General features: G+C 39.6%; 1 protein-coding gene across 2 annotated transcripts in view; it reads right to left on the bottom strand.

Moving 5' to 3' along the window:
• Positions 1–16,914: 16,914 nt before the first annotated feature.
• The window catches only part of PDE7B (phosphodiesterase 7B), a 174,023-nt gene continuing 166,976 nt past the window's right edge, over positions 16,915–23,961 (bottom strand). For both annotated transcript variants that reach the window (XM_061990732.1, XM_061990731.1), the window contains 2 exons: positions 22,280–22,360; positions 16,915–21,739 (listed from right to left, as the gene is read on the bottom strand). In XM_061990732.1, the coding sequence (XP_061846716.1) occupies positions 21,522–21,739; positions 22,280–22,360 (299 nt within the window). In that variant the 3' untranslated portion in view covers positions 16,915–21,521. The remainder of the gene's footprint in view (positions 21,740–22,279; positions 22,361–23,961) is intronic.

The following is a 23,961-nucleotide window of genomic DNA, read 5'->3' as shown; positions in this document are numbered from 1 at the left end:
TATACAGGCTGGCAACTGGATTCCCCCTTAATACTGAGTCTTATTTTCACAGTTGTGAGAAATTAAGGTGCAAATCTCATACTTCTATTTTAATTTGAAAAGTTATCTTTTGACTAAAACTGGAGCTTAAGTGACTTGCTATTTTATCTTTCTAAAATTATGTCTTTTACATATCTTATTCTTCATTTAGTAATTATTGAACTTATTATTGAATTAATGAACTACCACATTCCTCCGTTCCTCTCAGTAAGAGTTTGACTTTCCTTTTCTTTTCACTTTTAAAACATGCATTTGCCATGTTCTGTACCTAAACTTGACAACTGCTATGAAATCCATACAGAGTAGCTGGCTTGACCCCGTACTTGACAATCGTACCCTCTTCTGTGAAACCTCCCCATTGTCTTTTGTCTGGTGCTCTGGTCTCTGATACACGTAGGGCAGCAGGGAGCCGCAGTGAAAGAAGTCTGCGCAGTGCCTGCAGAAGAGGGTATGGAGGCAGAGGTGAGTTCTGGTGAGCAAAAAGCCTATGAATTGGCTCCCTTTTGCTCAGCATCTGCAGTGAGATAAAATGGAGTAAGTGACCTCCTGTGTTGTATCAACATTTGCAGATCCAAGGGATCTCAGGGTTTGTGGCCCCTCTGTTGTGACTGATGAACATAAAGGTGGAACTCTTGCTGTGAGAGACTGAATTAATCTGCAAAGCCCTGAATACAGTAGTATTCACTCTCTTACTTCAATTGCTGTACATGACCAGCAGTTTCTTCTCCTCAGGAAGATTTATTGTTTTGGACTCCTTTTGTATAGTTTTTCTTTTCTCCTCAGAGTTCATCATTTAAATGCAAGTTTGGCCTACAGGAGCATTTTACAGTGGGAATTGTGAATTTGAAAGTGTCTTTTCACTGTTGAAGGGAATTATCTCAAACTTTTTAGTGCCTTTAACACCAAGGATCTAGGTTAGACTTCAGAAGCATCTGCAGATTTGAATGAGTTGTGTGACTCTTCAGGTTCACAGGTGCCATCTCTGATTTTTTTTGTCAGTGTGGTGCAAATTGTGCAGTAATGTAATTTACGTAACTGATCTACTTAGGGAAAAGAATCAGTTGTGGGTCATGTGCTTTTTGTTTTAATTTTTAACTATGTGCCACCTACATATGTTATGAGAACAGATTTTGTTTCATGTACTTCAGATGTAAATTAGGTTAGGCATTGAGCCCTGCTGCACCTTGATTTCTGTGGGTGGCATCTGGTAACATCTGATAGTTTTTAGTACTATGAAGCTGCAAGACTTAGTGATGTTTAGTAATAAAGAGGTTAGCAGTCATTGCAGAGATTTTTCTCCCTTTCCGAACTAATGGAACCATGGCTTTGTCAGTATTTTCTTTTAAACATCTGTATCAAGAATTTGGAAGCAACTCGAGATTCTTTCAGGTTATCTGTGCCCTGTTTACCTACAAATATCTTTGTTTACATAAGGTCCTGAATACACTGAATTGCTCAGTGAGTCTTAGTGTGGTAGCAGTATGGGGGAGGAGGAAGAGACTCAGAAACATGAGGGCTCTATTGGTTGGCTGGAATAGTCTAGTGAAATGTGCTTTACTTTTGTCACTGAAAAAATTTGGAAAAGTTATTCTACCACTCCTGATGGATTTTTGGGTAGGATGTCTTCCTTCAGGAGTTGCTTCAAGAGGTCTTTGAAATGAAAGTCTATTTTGTTTTTCCACTAGAAAGACTGAAAAATATGTAATATATACAGGTTTTGAGTAGATAAAATCAAAAAATAAATGTTTCATCAAATATCTGGAGTATATAGGGTTAGAAGAAAAAGTACAATCCAGTTGTTTAAAAGCGCTCAATGATTTTTCCCTAGGAGACTGTAAGATACTTGACCTGTCTTTATCAGTAACTTCCCATTACAAGGAGATGAATAAATACAATTACCTGAAGTGTCAGAATATTACTGCTTGCTGACAAACTCTTGTAACAGACCTATCCATATACTCAGTAACTTGTAAGAGACAATTATGAGACAATTAATATATAATCTGTTGTTGCACTGAATGTTGTAGGTACAGAGTTTTTGGAGTAGGGCACAGTAGAGAATACTGTAACAGTATTCACTGCCCTCAGTCTGTTCCTGTTCTCAGGAACTACATTGTTCTTTAGTCATATCTAAATAGCAAAATTTTATAGGGGGCTCTTGTAAAAGCTTAGATGACAAATGGATCCTGCTGAAAAATTAGCCTTTGAGTTATGAGTCAGAAGCTTTGAGGAAAGAAAGACCTGCAGGTAAGCCTATTGAAGTAGCTGATGTCCCAGTGTTAGGAAGATCTGCAGCTGAATTTCACTTTGTTTTAATTTAAGATCTCTTTTCCAGTGATTGTAGGTATCTGAGAGACATTTGTGACCCTGATTTCTGCATCAGGTTCTCAGAATGGATCCCCATGGCATGTAGCAATATGCTTTTCATAGTGATGCTGATTTTGACTACGTGTGTATTTCCTTCCAGGTGTATCTGAATAGTCTATAGATTAGTTGTTGTGATGGTTTAGCCCTGGCTCGGTGCCAGATGGCCAAGTTGTTCTTGTTCTATCACTCCCCCTCCTCAACTGGACAGGGGAGAGAGAAATACAAGAAGAGATTCGTGAATCAAGGACAGGAAGATCATCAGCAATTAGCGTCATGGGCAAAACACACTCAACTTGGAGAGAAAGGGTTTGATTTATTAATGAACTATCAAAACAGAGCAAGGAAATGAGAAATAAAACCAAATCTTGAAACACCTTACCCTGTTCCTGCCTCTTCCCAGGACTCTTCCTCCTTCCCTGCTTTAGTGGCGCAGGGGGATGGGGGATGAAGGTTACGGTCAGTTCATTACAGATGGGCTTTGCTGCTGCTTCTTCTCAGGGAGAGGCCTCCTCACACTTTCCACTGCTACAGTGTGGGGTTCCTCCCCACAGGAGACAGTTCTCCATGAACTTCTTCAATGTGGATCCTTCCTATGGGCTGCAGCTCCTCATGAACTGCTCAGGCATGGGGCCTCCCACAGGGGCAGCTCCTCACATCCTGCCTCAATGTGGGTGATCCACTGGGAGAACAGTCCTTCAGGTACTGACTGCTCCAGTGGGGTCACGAGTCCTGACAGGAAACCTGCTCTGGTGTGGGCTCCTCTCTCCCCACAGACTCCCAGGTCATGGAATCATAGAATTGTTTCAGCTGGAAGAGACCTTTGAGAGGGTCGAGTCCAGCCTTTGTCTCAGCCCTATCAACCACTAGACCGTTTCTCTTAAGTGCAACATCCAACTGTCTCTTACATACCTCCAGGGATGGTAACTCCACCAACTCCCTGGGCAGCCCGTTCCAATGCCTGACAACTCCTTCAGGAAAAAAATTCTTCCTCATATCCAGCCTGAATCTTCCCTGGCACGACTTGAGCCCATTTCCTCTTGTTCTCTTGCTTGTCACTAGGGAGAACAAACCAACTCCCACATCACTATAACTTCCTTTCAGGTAGCTGTAGAGAGCAATACGGTCTCCCCTAAGCCTTCTTTGCTTCAGGCTGAACAGCCCCAGATCCCTCAGCTGTTCCTCATATGAGATGTGCTCCAAATCCTTTACTGGCTTGGTAGCTGCCTCTGGATCCTCTCCAGCACTGCTTGTAGAGAGGGGCCCAAAACTGGACACAGGATTCAAGGTGTAGCGATTCAAGGTGTAGCCTCACCAAAGCTGAGTACGGGGGAATGATGGGGAACATCAACAACAAAGGCCCCTGGGCCTTTTCAAGCAATTACCGGGGTCATCTTGTGGGACAGGGTATTAGAGGAGAAAGGGACCCAAGATGGTTTCTGTTCAAATATCCCTTTTTCCAGGCTCAAGATCAGAGCATCTGAGCAGGTAAGAACGAGCAAGAGAGCCAGGAGACCCACATGGTTAAACAGGGAACTGTTGGGCAGACTCAAGTGGAATAAGAATGTTTATAGATCATGGAAGGAAGGGATAGCCACTTGGGATGAATATAACCCTATTGTCAGATGATGTAGGGAGGCAACTAGGAAAGCTAAAGCGTCGATTGAGTTATGCCTTGCAAGGGAGGTCAAGGACAACAAGAAGGGCTTCTTCAAATACATTGCAGACAAAACTAATGCTGGAGGCAATGTAGGCCCACTGCTGAATGAGGTGGGTGCCCTGGTGACAAGATACAGAGAAGGCAGAGTTACTGAATGCCATCTTTACCTCTGTCTATACTACTGGAGACTGTCCTTAGGAGCTCCAGACTCCAGAGGAAGTCAGGTTAAAGAAGAATTTTTGTGTGGTTGATGAAGACTGAGTTAAGGATCAGTTGAGCAGTCTGGATGTACGTAAATCCATGGGCCCCAATGGGATGCACGTGCAGGTGCTGAGGGAGCTGGTGGACCTCATTGCTAAACCATTCTCCATCATCTTCAGTAAGTCGTGGAGAACAGGAGAGGTGCCTGAGGACTGGAGGAAAGCAAATGTCTCTCCAGTCTTCGAAAAGGGTAAGAAGGAGGAGCTGGGTAACTACAGACTGATCAGTCTCACCTCCATCCCTGGAAAGGTGATGGAACGAGTTATCCTGGGTGCTGTCTCCAGGCATTTAAAGGACAAGAGGGTCATTAGGAGCAGTCAACATGGTTTTACCAAAGGGAAGTCATGTTTGGCCAACCTGATAGCCTTTTATGAAGTTGTACCCAGGTGGATAGATGGTGTTAGTGCAGTGGATGTGGTTTATCTGGATTTCAGTAAAGCATTTGACACCATCTCCTACAGCATCCTCATAGCAAAACTGAGAAAGTGTGGGCTGGATGATGAGGTAGTGAGGTGGGTTGTGAACTGGTTGAAGGGAAGAAGACAGAGAGTTGTGATCAATGGGACAGGGTCTAGTTAGAGGCCTGTGTCTAGCAGAGTCCCTCAGGGGTTGGTGCTGGGACCAGTTCTATTCAATATATTCATTAATAACCTTGTTGAGGGAACAGAGGGCACTGTCAGCAAGTTTGCTGATGATACTGAGGAGAGTGGCTGACACACCAGAAGGCTGTGCTGCCATTCAACGATACCTGGAGAGACTGGAGAGTTGGACAGGGGGAAATCTAATACATTTCAAGAAGGGCAAGTGTAGAGTCTTGCATCTGGGAAAGAATAACCCCATGTACCAGTACAGGCTGGGGAATGAACTGTTGGAGAGTAGTATAAGGGCAAAGGGGCCTAGGAGTCTTAGTGGACAGCAGGATGAGCATGAGGCAGCAATGTGCCCTCGTGGCCAAGAAGGCCAGTGGCATCCTGAGGTGTATTAGGTTGTGGACAGTAGGTCGAGAGAGGTTCTCCTCCCCCTCTACTCTGCCCTTGTAAGACCACATCTGGAATATTGTGTCCAGTTTTAGGCCCCTTGGTTCAAGAAGGATAGGGAACTGCTGGAGAGTTCAGCACAGGGCCACCAAGATGGAGTGAAGCATCTCCCTTATGATGAAAGACTGAGGGAGCTGGGGCTCATTAGCTTGGAGGAGACTGAGGGGTGACCTCATTAATGTTTACAAATATGTAAATGGTGGGTTTCAGGAGGATGGAGCCAGGCTCTTCTCAACAATGTCCAATGATAGGACAAGAGGCAATGGGTATAAACTGGAACACAAGAGCTTCCAAAGAAATACAAGGAAGAATTTCTTCACTGTGAGGATGACGGAGCACTGAAACAGGCTGCCCAGATGGGTTGTTGAGTCTCCTCTGGAGATATTCAGACCCCACCTGGATGAGTTCCTATGTGACCTACTCTAGGTGGTCAGGCTGTGGCAGGGGGGTTGGACTGGATGATTTTTTGATGTCCCTTCCAACCCTTGAGATTCTGTGATTTTGTGACTAATTGGCTAGGCCTGGGTCAGCTGTGGGATCCATCTTAGAATTGACCAGTAGTGGTCCTGTCAGCTACAGGAGAGTCTTCTGGCAGCTCTTTGTTTAGAAAACCAGTGTGTAGCTCTCCCCACTCCCCCTCCCCACCCCAAACCTGGCCCAGGCAAAACTACTACAGTTATGTATGATACTTCTAGAGCATTACCATTGTGTGTGTGTGTGAAGTTTGAATAGTTTGCAAATTCTATTCTTATGCTTAACATACTGCTGTGACTTGGCTGAAAGACACACATTAAAAGTGGAGTCTTCCTGATGTTTATTTAAGTGGTGAAGATGTATCTTGTCAGCCCCCTGTGATGAGAAAACAGTTGAAAACTTGACATTCATATATTGCCTTCAGTCAGTGGTATGATTTGATTTAATAACTTTCAGTTGTTCTGAAATAAAAATTCTTACTATTACAACTCTAAGTGAGAAAATGCAGCTTTTTTCCAAGCAGCACTGTCCTCGATATTAGTATGATTTTATTTTCCTCTTTTTCATACGTATATATTCATCATACTTAACACAATTGGCATTGAGAATGTACTGCTGTGTGAAAGAGCTGCCTTATGTATAGTTTCACTGGCATTTGTAAGAATTTGATATTTCTTTTGTTTCTTTAGACATTGAGATTATATAATCTCATTTATTTTATCAATACAGCTACATTATGTTAAAGAAAAACATACATTTATAATAACTTATTTTAAAATCACAATTGCAATAAGCTACCCAATACATAGAAGTAACTAACTTCAGGTGGAAAGTCTTGGTATTTGTGCTATATTTTTTTAAGAGAGCTGACTTAAGCAGCTCTCTTAGGAATCTGGTGCAGCTTTGATGGCTTGTTCCTTCTCTTAAAATTATTATGACAAACCTCTAGAATTTGAAAACTTGTCAACCACCAAAACTGTAAAACAAAGCAGGTTTTTACATATTTATTTTATCTTGCTTTATATTCTTTATTTTTTAGTGTTAGTGTCTGCCACCTTACAAAACTTCTGGTCACATATCATCCCACTGATCATTCTTTTCCCTTTTAACTTGTTTCCAGATATGGAAGATGATTCTTGAACTCTTTGAAGTGTAAGTGTAATTAATAAAATTAATTCTAAGTAGACTTAAATATATTTTTAGACTAAAATGTATTTGAATATTTGACGGTAATTGGTGTAAACAGTTGATATGTTCTGCAGGTGAACTGCCCATATTTAACCACAAGAGAGCAGTGTTATACCAGATCAATGTTGCAAGTCATGCACTTACAAGTAATTCTGTTTTGTTAGTAATGCGTCCAACAGCAAAATTTTAATCCCTTTATATTTTTATCTTTTACTGGTCTTAACTAAATTGTAAAGATACATGGTTCAAACTTGCCAACTGTTATGCTGAACTATATTTCTATGTGTTTAGATTAGTAAAAAGTCAATAGCAATCTAGTTTTTTCTCTTAGGCACAAAATAAATTGACCGTTTCATTTTCTAAGAGAATAGACAGAAGATTTTGTGGTGAGTTAGAGAAGAGCTTCATCTGGCCATAGTCGTTTCCTGAAGAAATATTCTCTCATATCTCACATACAATGGCTGTTGGAGAAAATTTCTGTTTGTGGTGTGGTGCACACGTGATGAGCATTGCTGCAGAATTGCAGGGATCTGTATCAATAACTTTAGTTTGTACAAGTGAAAATATGCTGCTACTTACTGATTAAAAGTAAAAGTGACCACTGGGCATAAACATTTGCATTTTTCTTTCAGATGAAAGATATATTTTCTGATCTTGTAAGCACACACATTCTTTGCTCATCACACGTAAACAATGGTTTGAATGAGTTTAGGTGCATTCATAGAGCTGAATAAGTGTATATTTGCAGGGCTGGGCAAAGTTCAACTTTTAGTAATGCTTATGCATTGCTGTTGACTTCATTAGAGTTGCTAGAGTGGAACTAAAGACATTATTTAGCTACATATTTTTAAATAAGGAATGTCTTGCACATCCTGTCATGTTGAACTGTGGAGAGCTTAACATGTTTTAAGATCTCTATTATTGCCATCTGTGCTTCCTCTTTAGTACCTTGCATTTTACTTATCAGGGAAAGTTAAACTAGATTGATTATTCCTGCTTCTCTGTTTTGCATTTTAGTTTTTATGCTGTAAAACAGCAGCTGTATTTACTGGGAGGCAGTTGCCACTGAGCAGGAACTGAACTGCTGGTGTAGAAGAGGATTAGGAAGAAATTGAAAGTAAGCTCAGTCTTAGTTTCTTCACAAGTTATTGTTACCTTATGGTTGTTTGATGCATTGTCACCTTATAGTTTACAGCTTGTGAGTATCGTTTTTTGATCGTGAGCTCTAGGAATCTATATTAAGAGATCTGATATAGCAGTCTGTATCAGTGAGGCTAATTGTGTGTTCTATTACTCAAGTGAGAATTTGTTTTGTCCTTTAGAATACTGCTTTTTTGTGTAGGTGTATTCTGTTGTTTCTTTCTCAGTTTTGTCTGGCTGGTATTTTAGTCATCTTTTTCCATTACGCTTTTTCTAGTAGGTGCATTGCTTCACTTATACCATGTTTGACTGTCATCTACTGGGGCAGGCTTGATAAGCCAGGCTGTTTTTGTTATGTTCTTTCCTTGCTTGTGAGGAAGTGTTTCTGAATAGAGGTCAAGCTCAATGTTCTTGTTTTTCATTTTGTTAGTTAGGAGCTGTCTTACTAGCATGTAGTGGGAAAGTAATCTGAAATTCAGTACTTTGTGATAGCCAGTTTGAAGTTTTACTTTGATTTGACTCAGGTGAAATGTAGGCTTTGTCAGCAGCTCCTATTCTTTATCTACCCATTTGACCACTCAAATATTTTTCATCTGGTTATGTTTTGAGGTCTTGAAGACCCGCCTGGACATGCTCCTATGTGACCTGATCTAGGTGAACCTGCTTTTGCAGGGCGGTTGGACTAGATGATCTCTAAAGGTCCCTTCCAATCCTACCATTCTATGATTCTATGTTTGCATCTTATGTCTTCTGGTGCTCTCACATGCACTATCTTCATATTTATGAATTATATTAAGGTTTTACTTTTATGTGTCTGCAGAGTCTTTTTCTTCCCCCTAAAACTTTTGACAAGTCTTCAGCTTCTTTATTATTTTTCAGCTGCAGCATAGCCTTTAAGATTTGAAGACTTTTGTATCTAGTGTATTGGAACAATGAGGCTGCTAGTAAGAATGATCTTTAACAAATAATCTGCTCTATAACCTAGTTTGTCACTGATATACTGAGTTTTGAAGTTGAGTTTCAAGGTTACAAATGAAATAAATGTTAACATACGGTAAGCTAAACAAACAGGATTCGGGAGATCCTGCTTCATGCTTTGTGAGCCCTTGGTGCTGTTGCTAGGAGAACATGTTAACCATCTGTCTAAGCTAGTAGTTGCCTGGGGAACCCACAGAAACTTGTGCTATTTCTAAACATCTGTACAAACTCACAGACAATCGTTTTCTTCCTTATACTCCACATTTCGTTCTCTTGAGAGTAATAAAAGCCACAAAGAAAGGTTGTTGCATCTTGATCACAGGACTAAGTCCTTTCCCATTCTCTAGCATACAAGTCTCTTACAGTAAAGGCCCAGTAGCTTTGAAGAAAATGACAGTGGCCAGACCTTGACTGAGCACACTAATTGTGAAAAGTTGACCTGGTGAGAGTTGAGGATCATGAAGAAAACGCCTGGCAATGGTCACTGGCACTTCCACTTGGAATTTGTTACCGCTCCATTGCTTAAACAAGAATCAGTCTCACTTAGGAATTGCACAGATTGTAGGAAAAGTGAAAAGCATTTACTTAAAAAAAAAGCGGGATCACAAATTACTACCAAATAAGTCTCTAATGGAGAAATAAACTCTGCTAGAGAAAAAGCTTTAAACTGTGGATTGTTAAGGAATTTGAATGGGTAAGCTCTAAGAAGCTGAAGGATACAACTGGCCTTTTTTTTTGTTCACTTTGAATAAACATCAGTAATACAAAAATTAAATTCTACAGAAATTTAAAAAATTATTGTAGCACCTAAGTTTTCTTTTTAGGAAAAGTGAGGGAACCCAGGTGACTGTAGGTCAGTTAACATGTATCAGTCCTGGGCAAAAAAAAGTCTGTGTGATGGGGTCCTATTGCAGATGTGGAAATACTTAGATAACAAAAGTGATCTTCTGACTTTATTGGAAAATAGCTGCAGTAGGATACTGTAAATTAAACTGTAGTTTTCATATTATCCACAAAGTAGATGTTAAATGGATGTAGAAATAATTAACTGGCAGATAATAGTAATCACTGAAAGGAAGTATTTCTACTGGGGTTATAGAAAATGGTTCTAGGTTAATGCCATTTAGTAGTTTTGATAATGAAATAAGTGATAAAATTTGTGCATAATTAAAAACAGAAATCACATTGAGAGAAATAACGAAGAATGATAGCACAAAGCCTTAATGATAGTGCCATAGTAGGTTAAGTCTTCAGAAAGAGCACATGTTCTAATGCAGTCAGTTGAAAAACCATTGTTTTGTTCAAATTTATAGGGTTTGCTACTGTATTCTTTTAGAAACAGAAAATCTGTTTGCAGTAATCTGATTTCTCTGTATGCATGAAGAGGGGAGAAGAAAAGATACTAAAATCCTTTTTCTGTGACAGAAAGAAACATTACTAACCAGTAACAGGAAGTGAAAGCTAGAATAATTTAAATGGAAGTGCATTTCAGTGATGAGCGTGACATCCACAGTGGGAAGTGGTGACTCTTTATCTCTTCTCTGTATTAGGTCCCAAAGCTAGTTCTACAGTGAACCAACTACAAAGTGAAACCAACAAAACCGCCCCTATGGCTTCTGATATCTGCATAATCAAAGCTTATTAGATGTAAAAGCTCAGAACTCGGATAAATGAATCAGGTGAACTTTTAAAGAGACGTGCCTTGAATGAGTCACCTTTTGACAGTGGTGCCTTCTTTCTCTTCCTCCTTACAGTACTTCTGCAGAGAAGTTTTGAAATATGTTAATTTTCTAATGCATAGACATGGGTCGTCTTTACAAAGAGATCAACTCTTACTAAAGGTATTTGTTTTATATTTCACAAGTACTTTTAGTTTCACAGAGGAAGAAGCCTGTGCTACTCTAGAGGGTGCAAACAGACTCCTGATATTCAGAGCTTTAAGAACACTCCATACTATCATGGATCTTAGTAAAATTTAAGATGTGCTGTGCCAGCTGAAAAATGAGATGTGTATTATTACGTAATAATATATACTGAAAGCTTATACCGTATCACTGAGAGCAATGTAACACCCAAAGACAAAACCAGTTGTCAAGTAAATCAAGAGTGGTGATGTAAGCTCTCTTTTTGAATTAATGACACTGAGGTACCAGAGAGAGAGAACTGCAGTTGAATTGATGGAGGAGTAAACTCTTTCCTCAGTGAACCAGCAAAATGTACAGCTGTTTTTTAAGGTACTTAGAGATAAACAAATTATTCTTTCCACAAAACCACAGAAGTTTAGCTACTTTATCATTAAAGTAGATGCTGCCCTTTTACATCTAGCTCTCTACAGGGTCTGTGGTAATTTTATTCTTGAGCTTTGAAGTAACATAAATCTGTTATTATTTCTATCGTGAAGACTCATGGTAGGAGCAGCATTGATGTCTCTTGTAGGGCCCTGATCTATAACTGGAGCACTCCAAAGTGTAACCATAATGCAGATAAATTCCACCTTTACCTAGCATTTCATGTACAGTATGACTGTTGAGCTGTAATCATAGAATCACAGAATTATAGGGGTAGGAAGGAACCTTTAGAGATCATCTAGTGCAACCCCCCTGCTAAAGCAGATCCACCTAGATCAGGTCACTCAGGAATGCATCCAGGTGGGTCCTGAAGACCTCCAAGAAAGGAGACTCCAGACCTTCCCTGGACAGCCTGTGCCAGGGCTCCATCACTCTCACAGTGAAATAGTTTTTCCTTATGTTGAAATGGAACTTGTGTTTCAGCTTCTTATCATTACCCCTTGTCCTGTCACTAGATACAAGAGAAAAAAGTGATGTCCCAACCTCCTGACACCCACCATTTAGACATTTGTAAATATTAATGAGATTACTCTTTAGACTAAACAGCCTCAGTTCCTGCAGCCTTTCCTCGTAAGGAAGTTGCTCCAGTCCCCTGGTCATCTTAGTGGCCCTGCACTGGACTCTCTCCAGAAGTTCCCTGTCCCTCTTGACCTGGGGAGCCCAGAACTGGTCACAGGACTCCAGATGAGGCCTCACCAGGGCAGAGTAGAGAGGGAGCAGAACCTCCCTTGACCTGCTGGCCACACTCTTCTTGATGCATCCCAGGATGCCATTGGCCTTCTTGTCCATGAGGGCACATTGCTGGCTCATGGTTAGTTTCTTATCAACCAGAACTCCCAGATCTCTGTCCGCAGAGCTGCTCTCCATCAGTCCAACCCCCAGCCTGTACTGAAACATGGGGTTGTTTCTCCCCAGGTGCAGGACTCTGCACTTGTCCTTGTTGAACCTCACGAGGTTCCTCTCTGCCCAGCTCTCAATCAATGTGCCAGATCGTTTTATTAGTGGTTTATATTTCCAAGCCTGCAAACATGTAGGCCTAAGTAGTGGTTCAGAAGAAAATGGAAACTGTTGATAACACAAGGTTATATTGTATGTTTAGGTCTTGAGCAGACAGAAGATTTGTCAAAAGACAGCTTAAATCCAGATACTTTTTCTACCTTCCTTCCTAAGCAAACATTATTGGTAATATTTTTAACTGAATCCTTAAAACCAGAAAACCGAAATGTATATAATAATGTCCTAAAAAAATGAGGTTTTCTACCATTGTAAAACGGGATTAATAAGAAGTGTATCAGGAATTGGAGCTGACCAGAGCCTCAGGAAAATGTTTGTCTTGAAATCAAAAAGCCATGTTTTATTATGTTAAAACCTCAATAGTTTTTACTAGGGAGAACTCAGAAATGACCAAGGAAGACTTCCAAGAAACGGACTTGGAAGTAACTCTTTCTGTGATTATTGTGCCCTTGCATGTGAGTCCTTGCTTCCACTTAACTTGGTACCTTTCTGAGCTGCTGCGAAGTCTCTTAGGCACTTCTGATATCTAGGTGACAGTGAAGCCTTACAAGAATTTTATTTACTTGCTATGTTCTCTGAGTGAGCTTTTAGCATCTTGCTATGGTTTCTTACATGAAATGCCTTGCATTCTCTGACGTTTTTCTCTTCCAGACCATCTCAGAGAAGAAGAATTCCCCCACTCTTTTTAGGGATGAGGGGAAAATCACTCTTCAAAAGTACAAATAATTTGGAACATAATGAATACCATGTTTTCCAAAAGCAAATTATTTTTTGTCTTGCTTGTGATTAGTTAGTGTTTTCAAGAAGCTGTCTGTAATTAGATGTGCATGGGAGACAAGAGATTTAAGAAGGTAAAAAATTGGGGTTTGATAACCAGTTTTAGTCACCTCCAAGTGAGACTCCTGATAGAGTGAGCACAGAGGAATTGTGAGGGTTGAGTGCAGAAGGAAATTGACTGTACAGCTTCCTATCCAGATATCTTCTCTTTAGTTCACCAATACTTTCAGGTATTATAATTTCCTGTGTACTATATTTGTAGCTACAATGAAGGTAAATGTAGGAAGTGTATTTACCATGTTAAAACTGTTATACACACCTTTACACCCTTAAAGCATACAATATGCCATGTCATGTAGCTGTTTTGAGTAGCTGAAGTACCCATCCAACATGATCATTGTCTTATGTTTCTTAATTTATTATCTGTCTTGACATAGGCAGTCTTCAGGTAGCAGCATTGTTGAAGAGTTTCCCTTCCATGTGGAAATTGAGGCAGTTCATATACATATGTATATGCATCTTAATTGGGCCTTAATGCTGATGAAAGGTACTTCAAAACAGATAGTGCAAATGGCTACTACTTGATGTTTCTTGCACAAGTGGTGGTATTTATTTAATTTTGATATGTTAGGAGGGAAATATGTTGTGCATAGGTACCGTAGAGGGCAGTGACAATGTCCTGAAGTACTTGTATGCATGGAGCCTCATCCCAGCAAAACAGTACATTTTAAACAAAGTAATTCCACTTGTGTTTTCATCTCTCATTTAATGATACCAATATATATATATTTTGTTTCCTCCTCTTTCTAAATATATAATTGAAATACATTTGTCCAATGCAAAACATGGAAGGTATGATAATGGTGTTTGGAGCAATATTTTATCTTTCTTCTTGAATCTCTCTCTGAATCTCCCATACATTTCAACACTTTTCTTTGGATTTTGATTGCTTGAAGTGAGCAGCCCTGAGTTTATCTCCAGAGCTGGTCATTAAATACATGTGTTGGTGCAGGTCTGGATTTTTCCTTTTGGTAGCTGTATTTCCTTCATAAATATGCTTATGTATGAGCTAAGCTCATAGGAATTATCTGTACAAATGCTGGATTTGGAATTAACAGCTGCTGGCCTGCACAAGTAGGTCATGAAAGTGTCATTCTAAACAAAAAGTTGATTTAAGTATTAAAGTATGTTTTCTCCAATATTATAGTTTTGGTAATACCTGTTTGTAGCCATGAATTTTCTTTCTTTTTATGTAAATGTTCAATCTTCTTTTAAGTTTTGCTATATGGTTAATGGTTAATGTATTTTTGTAGCACAATTCCCCATGCATCACTTTACTTTTTAACCTATATTTTGATCTAGGGAAAACAGAATTTTTCAGTCTGCCAAGATGTTTGGGGTTTTTTGGTTAGTTGTTTTTTCTTTGGTGGTTTTGTTTTTTTTTTTTTAAATAGGTGAGTACTAATGAAGCTACAGTCTTTTTTCCCCATTTTATCTTTCTGGAGGCTTTTTATGATTCAAATTGCTTTTTACCACACTTTTCACTTCCCACTCTTGTACTTGCACTTTCTAGAGGGGTGATAAGTATGAAAATGATAGCATAGAATTTATCTATAGTAAGAGAGGTGGAGATAATAGTACAACTCCTCTTTATCCTTGATTGTATGAATTCTAATACTCCATTTTAGTTACAATTTCTTCTGACACCCAGATCCCCTTTGTAATCTAGTACACTGTGTTTAAAGCCCTGTAGCATATGGGGTTCAACTCTTCGCTCCAAAGTGTATTATACACATGAAAAGCATCTGCTGTTGCTGACTCACTTCCTTGTGTGTGTGGTTGTGTAGACACCTGAAGTAGCTTTTAGGAAGTGCTGCTGCTGGTAGCAAAATTCAGTTGTCATGGATGGAGCTCTTGCATGATGTTTAGTAAACCTTAGCCTGAGACTCAAACAAGCCCAGTATATAGTAAGGTGCTCCATTGGTTTCAGTGGCAGAGGCAATTTAAGTCCTTTATTATCTCTGGTTTATTTTCTGTCTGTCCCTAAATAGCTGTTTGAGACTGTACTGTATACAACATCACTGAAAGATCAAGAGGTGTAGGGGCGGGAGTACCATAAGTCTGCCTTGTTGCTAAGACCAAACAAAATGTATTTTGTAACTACGCCTATGCTAGATTGGAGAGAATTGGACTGTGGCAGATATTGCAGAGACCCTGCCTTCCTCACCTTTAGGGAAGAGGACTGTCTGTCATCTAAATAATTATTTGTATTGCTTCTTTCCTTAATGAATACTTATATTTCCCTGATTCACCTGAGCTTTAAAACTGCATTTTTGTCTAGGACAAAAAAATTGACACATTATTTTTTCTTTAGCTGTTGAGTTCAGTGATTTGTTTCACAGAACCATAGAATCTTAAGGGTTGGAAGGGACCTTGAAAGATGATCTAGTCCAAGCCCCCTGCCAGAGCAAGACCACCTAGAGTAGGTCACACAGGAATTCATCCAGGTGGGTTTTGGATGTCTCCATAGAAGGAGACTCCACAGCCCATCTGGGCAGCCTCTTCCAGTGCTCCGTCACTCTACAATATTTAACTATTAAACATCAGCATCCAGCCAGACTGTGCCTATGCAGAGTAGGAAAATGTATCAACTTAGCAATGTTATTTTCAAGAACAGCTAAATCCATTATGGGTAACTAACTGAGTGGTTTTTCAATGCCAACTGTGTAAAACTCCTGGAAAAACCATCACAACTCCATCCACCCATACGAAAAATCCCTAAGGGGCTTCAGTCTAGAATCCATTCTGTTGTTCAGCTTGCATCTGGGACATATATGAAAACACATTTTGTTATGATTCTGAAGGATGGTTTAAGAAAGTTAATTTAAAATATTGGCTAAATAATGCTGAAACCAAATCTATTTCCAGCTCTTACATTCATTTGAATTGTAGCATTTGCTCTTCAAAAAATATGTGACTGTTGTTACTGAAGACTTTGAGGTTCAAATAAATTCCAGCTTTAGAAATGTATCATAGTCAAGAAGAGTGCCTGCAGTGGCAGAAGTCCATCAGCAATGATGGGTATTTCTTACTTAAAAATAATTATTGGTGTAGAATGTCAGTATTTCCCATATTTTCAATTAAACGTCACAAGCCTCTGTTGTATTGCACATACAGTCTGAAACTGAGAAATGAGAGACTGGAGATTAAAACTGACGAATGATATTAAGGAGAACTTGTTACTGGAACTGAACCAATTGTAAAAGACAACTCCCTCATCTTTAAATACTTAAAACAGGAAAACATTTTCCCTTGGATTTGAAAACCCTTCTACTATATACTTAGGAGAAATACACAGAAAGGCTTTCCTTGCTGCCAAATCCATTTAATTCCTTCAGCTTTGCTGAGGGTAAATTTAGAGGAATGTTCTCAGAAACAGTACACTAGGAAAGGGATTATCTGTCTGGTAGGTAGGAGAGACTGTAGGAGGATGGATGCAGCAGGACTTTTGCTGTGTTGTCAAACCTGAATGTCTTCTGCAAACTAAGGAGATGCTTTCAATCAACTGCCTCTACCAAATAACTTTGCACACTTCATTCTTTTTTTTTGGTTATTTTTTTTATTAGTTGTCATTCTTTGACATGATGAATACTTACAGCAGTATGTTAAAAAAGATACGGTTAAGTCTTGGCATCACTGCATAGCAGTCACAGCATTTTCACACAATCTAGTGCTTCCTTTCAGAATGATGCATATGGCATATATACGCACATATGGGGGCTGATTCTTGGTCCCAGCGAAGTTGGTGGGACCAGTGTTTGGCCCATAGAGTTGTTTAAGATATGTGAATATGTATATATAAAATGCTTTACAATAAACATGACATATACAATCTTGAATTCAAAGATAAGCAGAATATATTTTACATCCAAGTCAAACTTAACGCTCTGCACTTAAAGTTTATGTACCTAAAATATTGGATGAATTATAGAAACAAATAACAGAATAATAATTTGCACCAATCAAAGTAATTTGGATACATATTCATGGCATGAAACTTGCCTTGGACTTTTGTTCTGTGATTCGGAGTGAGTTCTTTTGGATTTGCAGGATTTTAATTTAAGTAGTGATTTTTGTGGGACATGAATGGGGATGGTGGTGTCAGGAGGAGAATGGAAGTACTTTATGAACAACTGAACTGAGTGACTTAAAATGTAAGGCTATCAATTATGGCTGGTACCTTGACTGACGTCTGAAATGAAAATTACAGCTAGTTGAGCATTTCTGCTTTCCGAGGAGAGTCCATTTGGAAGGGACAGAATGCATTCCGTCTCTGTTTTGTTGGAAACTTTTAACAGAAATTTCATCCACAGATTGGAAAACCTGGTGAGATAGCTACGCAGTGTGAAAACGGGCTTGTCTTGTTTATTGTGGTAGTAGCCTTCTCACTGATTGTTCGGGGAGACTTTAAGTTTCTTCATGAAAACCAATAGGTTAGATACAACTGCAGATCATGTGGGTTTTTTTACTTCTTAGTCTCAGCCACACCTCTCTCTTTTTCTGTATTTCAAAGGTAGGCATTTTCTATAGTCCTTTTTTTTTTTTTTTCCCCTTTTGGCTAGTGGCTGGAACATTGACTCTTAAAACCCCAAAGCTTTTTATGTAATTCATACATATGCGTTACTTTAACAAACATAAAAGTTTAATTTCTCACCACTTTATTATTATTACTCATCAGAATCAGAATTCTGCTCATCAGAATTTACCTCTGATGGTATGAAATGTGCATTTAAAGAAACTAGATTTTAATCAAATGAATTGTATTTGTGGGGCATAAAAGCATCTTAAGCTCCTGCTTTTAGCAATTTTCTGCTTCTTTCCTTGTATCAAAAGCCTAACTCAGTTTAGAAACTTCATAATCTTTTAGCTGCACTGGCCCATTAAGAAGGAAAAATAATTTACCAGGGCTTTCTATCAAGTAGCTAATAGGGCTGACATGACAGGAATCTGTATTATCCATCTGTAGCTATGTTCTTCTGTGCACCTTGCATTCTGTTGAGGAGAAATCCCAGTACAGAACAAACAGTTCTCCAAACTAAAGAATACTGAATACATATCACAGCTGCACACACTGAGCACTGGGGATGTTGGATCGGCTGTTTCAGATATGGTCTGGCTGCTTCTACAGGAGATCAAATGGTAGCAGTTTGCACTACAGACCTCAGTGAATCTGACTGCCCAGGCATCTCCTACCAGAGCCTAACGCTTCAGTACTCTTTTGTCTAGAGTACCCGAGGCAAAATGGCCCAGACTCAAACTTGTGTAATGGACTTGGCTTACAAGTACAGAAGCATTTCTGGAGCCACCTTGAACCTATTTCAAGCATTGTTTCATTAGACAAAGTGATTGTAATCTACCAAGTACATTCCGTGCTCCACAACCTCTTCATTTTAAGAAGAGCTTCTCAAAGTTGGTAAGTTTTAACTTGGTAAGATGAGACTTGCAATGGACCTTTAGGCTCCAGTCACAGAAAAAGTCTTGGTTTTATTGTAGCTGTAACAGAACTTGATTTGTACCTAAACTTTTCTATTGGGCCTATTTTCTGGAAGCTCCTCAGAAACAAGTCATCAATGTATCTGTCGAGCATAACAAGCTGATAGACACTGGGTTTAACTAAACTTCAGAACGTTTAAAAAAAATATCTTTGAACTAGATGGATAAAAGGTTTCCATTTCTTAGTAAAAAGACAAGGGAAATTACATCCCTTTGTATGTACTGAAGTGCTTCTAAGCAGCACTTTATGCTGCTTCTGTAACATCCTAATAATTGTCCTAAATCTGTCCGGAGAAGGAAAGATACACCTAAAAAGCTGCAAAGTGGTGATGCTCCTGGCCTGATGCATCATGTCGTTAAAGCGACATTTATATTCCATAGTTAGAAGTAATTTTATTCTATTACAACTCTCTCTTTGCTTGTTATGGTACTTCTAATATGTGAGTCCCATTTAGAAGAGTGAGGAAGAAGAATGTTTTCTACTGCTTATGGCTTAGAAAACAGCAGAGAACAAACCCATCTTTATCAGGAGGCTTTGAGTTCTCACAGTGATTTCCACTATCCCACTTCACTGGGTTTTCGTCTCTTTCTCTGAAGATACGTGACCAAGCAAAGAGTAAAAGATCCTTTACTAAAACTTATGCTTTTTATTTCCTTTAGACAAATTAGTCATCTTATGAGCATAACATTTTGTCTAATGAAGAAATATTCCCTCTAAGTGAGAAAAAAAACCCCACTATTACATCTTCCCTTGCACCATTATGAGTAAATATTATCCTTCTCAAACACCAACTTAAATAGCTCTTTCTTTGCTGGCTTCTCCAAGTTATTGTCATCCAAACCTGATTATATGGCTATATATGGTAGTGCTTTTGGAAAACAGATATACAGATTTTATGTACTATGGGTTTACAACAACACTATACCTGAAAGCAGTTATTTTTTCTGGGTGCAAAGGAGGAAGGGACAGTTACTTTGGTACAGTACAGCAGTGTCTGAGAATACAATCTAATTGAAATGATGGAAGCTTAAGTAAAGTTTTATGAAGACTACCCAAAAAGAGCTGTTTATGGCATAGATAAGGCCATGTGTCTTTCACAAAAGAAAATGAAAATCACTCAACTACTAGGATAGTTACGAGGATTTTTCTTAATAGTGTGACAAGGTTGTTTTCCTACATTGAGTGATCCTGACCTCAAAGTCAGTTGGAGAATTTTTTTATTAGAGGTAAAGGAAAATATAAATGCATTTTGATACTAGCTATCAAAGGAGGGAATGTGGGGAAAAAAAAACAGGTACACTGCAACATCACTGTAGAATACAACTGGACTCCAGAACTATTGAGTGTGTTGTGCTTTGCAGATCACTAAGCTATTTAATAAAAAATCCCACTCTTGAATAAATGGTAATCAGGCTGAACTGTCAAATTAAGTGGTGTTGCTGTGGGTTTTGGGGTTTTTTTCTTAATTTAAAACTTCAGGCTCTCTGAGACATTTGCCTAGACCGAATATGCAAGGTGCCATGGATTAACAACACTGACCCATATGGAATGTGTTTGAAGTTTTCAAGAAGTTATCCTGCCAGACTTCATTCCTTAATGACCTTTGATACACCTTGGATAGTGGAAAGGCAGTTCAGAATCTTATCTTGTGATTGTATGATTTTGGCAGCTATCAGAAGATGAAGGATGCTTAAAGTTAAGGCTTTTATCCACAAACAACGGTGTATATTAATAAACTCTATACCATATTTACAAATGCTTTCTCTTGTATTAAAACTAACAGTATTCTGTTCACAGTGCCAATGTTTTTACAGGTAGCAATCCCACAGTACTCCAGTATTTTGGCATGGGAATCAGTAGCGCTTTGTATTTACAGAAAATGTACACATATGAATATAAACACGTTACTTGAAACAGTACTCAAAAGATAGATCTGCGTGTGTTTCAAAGGTTTAGACTGTACAACACCTTCCCTTTTGGTTGTCAGGGAATGCTGTTCCTTGCAATGAGAAGATGCCCATCTTTTATCCAAAGTGGCATAAAAATGATTACCAAAATGAGCCTTGTTACACTGGAGTTGTGTACATGGAGGAGTAACTTCAGTCCAAGGTTTATAGATCTGTTCTTTAGTGCACAGAATACAAAAGTTAAAAAGGTTTTTGTTTCAATTACTAAAATAACCAGACTCTCTCTGCCTTGTGCGAGCACGGTCTCACTCTGGATGCTGAAGATGCTGGTGGTTTAATGTGCAGCCCAGCTGCCCTCCTGGAAGGTGTACGGTGCTCTGGGCCTATATACATATGTCACAGTATGACTCGTGGTAAATGAATATATAGCCAGGGGTGCCTCTGTCTCCCCTGTTCTCTCAGTAATCTTCCCTGCTTCATGGCAGCTGTAACCAGCCTGGCTTCAATACTGGCTGTCTGGGGCTCTGTGTTCAGGCAGTTCACGATCAGAAGGGCATCAGGCATGTGCAGAATGAAAATGGGGGAGAGGAACATGAAGAAGATCCAGAAAGGAAACCAGCAGAACTGTGGGCTTGTTCGTGAGGAAGCTGACAGCTTCTGCTCTGCCATTTCTTCCCTTTCCACAGCCTTGACAACAGGCTCTGAGCTCCCCCGGATTTTATTTGCGGCTGCAATCAAGACGGAGATAGCAGTGCTATAAGGAAAAGTGCAAAGCTGCCACTATGGAGTCTCCTCTTTAGTTAAAGTCTGTTCTTGGCTGCCAGTCACTTGACCTGAGTGGTCATTGCTCCTACTACTGCCGTGTTGCTTGTGGAGCAAACTCCTCCACTTGGCCTTGTTCCTCCTGAGATGGTTTAGCATATTTCCAGACAGGGGGGTATCGCCTGTAAACTGTGCCCACCTCTCAAAGAGCGGCTCTACGATGTACGTCATGAACCCTGGGGAAACACGCAAAGGACAGCAGGTGAGGAATAAATTAATTCCATGAGTGCATTGCCCCATAGAGAGCTTTGAGAGGATACAACAGCATGAGTGGCAAAAACCCTGATGAGAAATGCCAATAAACCCTCAAGCAGCCATCAGTTCCTTTTGGAATGCACAGCTTTTGATCGGCACACATGACAAGATGTGGCTTTATCTGTACCCGTAACAGTAAAATCTGTGAGACTGCATCCTTCCCTGAGGGGATTTCAAACTAGAAAGTAACCAGTGTTTAACCATGTTGGCTGTAATTTTTCTCCACAAATGTTAAAACGGCCTCCTTTTTTTCCCCCCTATGCAATGACTTCTTTGTCTTTCTATTGAATATTTGGCTAGGATAAGTTTATGAATGTTTTTATTTACAATGTGAATGATGACTCTCTTGGTACCTGCAGTTCTTATTGTTAAAACAACTAGATTGTGGGGAATGGGAGAAGAAAAACTTCTCTTTGTGCTATACAAAGATAACATACGGAGAGAATGAAACTAATGCTCACCAATCTGTATGCTTGGTATTGTATCCTTCTGCTGATTACAAAGGGGGCTTATTTCCAGTTCAAATTTTTGTTCCAGGTCACCTGGAAAAAAAGAAAAGAAAATAATTTTCTGCCACTTCTGTCTCTTCTCCATACTTATGCCAGACTCTTACAGTGACTACAACTGTGTGGCTTTTAACAGTTAGAATCTTCTGCTAGTGACGACCATATTAAATGTCTAAATACCTGCATTTTTAAGGTATCAGAGAAACTGAGTATCCAGGAAAGATGACTTCTGAACACTCATCAAACCTAAGCACCTAGGTTCTTCCACGTGAAAGATTTTTAAAGACCTTGTAGTTCATTTACGCACCATTCAAATGTCTTTCTTCCTCTTAGAAAATTGCAGAATATGAATTTTAGAAGAAATGTGTCTCCATTAGTACTGTAATGTGAGTTGCTACTGTGTGCTTGCAGAAATGGCTGTTCAAGGGCAGAGTGATGGAGCCTGGCAGGCTGCAGCTGTGTCTGCACTAAGAAACTAATAAGGGCCAGAGCATGGGCTCGAGCAATGTGCTTACCTGTCAAAAGCTATGGAGTTCAAAGTTATAAATGTGGAAAAAAGACTGAATTAAACGTTTGTGTTATTATTGTGGCATAGTTGGGTACCAAGGCTATGCCAGTGCTGCTGTGCTGAACTTGTATCACTAATTCCTTGGGTAATCCGAGAAGTCTCCAGTTTCATTTGCACAGGACTGACTTGAGTGCTCTGGTCAGGGGGGTTGGACTAGATGATTTTTCAAGGTCCCTTCCAACCCTTAACATTCTGTGAGACAGCAGACAGACTTAAAACAGAGGGGCTGACTGAATGCCTAACCACTTTCATAGCACTGCTAATTGGAGCAAGAGGTCTCCAGATGCAACTCTAGGACTGTCCTGAAGGCTCTTACAAGGCAGCACCTGCTGTGCCTGGCTCCAGGGTCTGTTGTGAACTATTGAAGAACCACATGGCTGGAGGATCTGCTCGCTCCAGATGCTGTCTCAGACCGCTCCTGCCACAGAATTGACCAAATCTGGCATTGAGAAAGTGCTTATAAACAGTCAGTAGAAAATATTCCTTGCAGATGCAGAAATGGTCACACAAGACAGTCTTCTGTACGTAGCTAAGACAATCAGGAGATACTTTTAATAATAGTTGAATCACAGAGGTAATCAATAGTAATGATCATGTGTATGCTGGACTCATCACAAAGGATGGCAGGCCAGCAGGATATAAGAATTAAGCAGAAAATGAGCTCAGGGAGTCTCATTTGCTCCAGTTGAAGTTGCTATTGCCATCCAGGCAGCAACCACCTACACTGCTGGAGAGATGGTGTTTCCCCCTGCCATCGGTACTCCCTGCAAAAGTGTCCATAAATGAGTTGTGGCTGGTGCTTTGTTTGGTTTGGGTTTTTTTTTTAACAACATGAATCTTTGTCGATTTTTAGCCCTCTTCAAGATGCTGCCAGGGTACGCTCTTGGTTACGACAAGAGGTACATACCTTTTCCTATCTATGGTATGGAAGGGAGACTAGCTGTGCACAAGCCAAGTGGCACCTCAGGCAATAATCCTTTGTCCATTTGATTCATTAATAAGGATGCGGTAAGGGTGGTTACAAGAAACATTCTCGTAACATTGATCTGCTCTATTAGACAAAATGGTG

Source organism: Colius striatus, chromosome 2 (genome assembly GCF_028858725.1).
Source record: "Colius striatus isolate bColStr4 chromosome 2, bColStr4.1.hap1, whole genome shotgun sequence".
Classification (NCBI taxonomy): domain Eukaryota; kingdom Metazoa; phylum Chordata; class Aves; order Coliiformes; family Coliidae; genus Colius; species Colius striatus.
The sequence above is the reverse complement of the archived record's forward strand: the minus strand, read 5'-3'. Positions and strand labels throughout refer to the sequence as shown.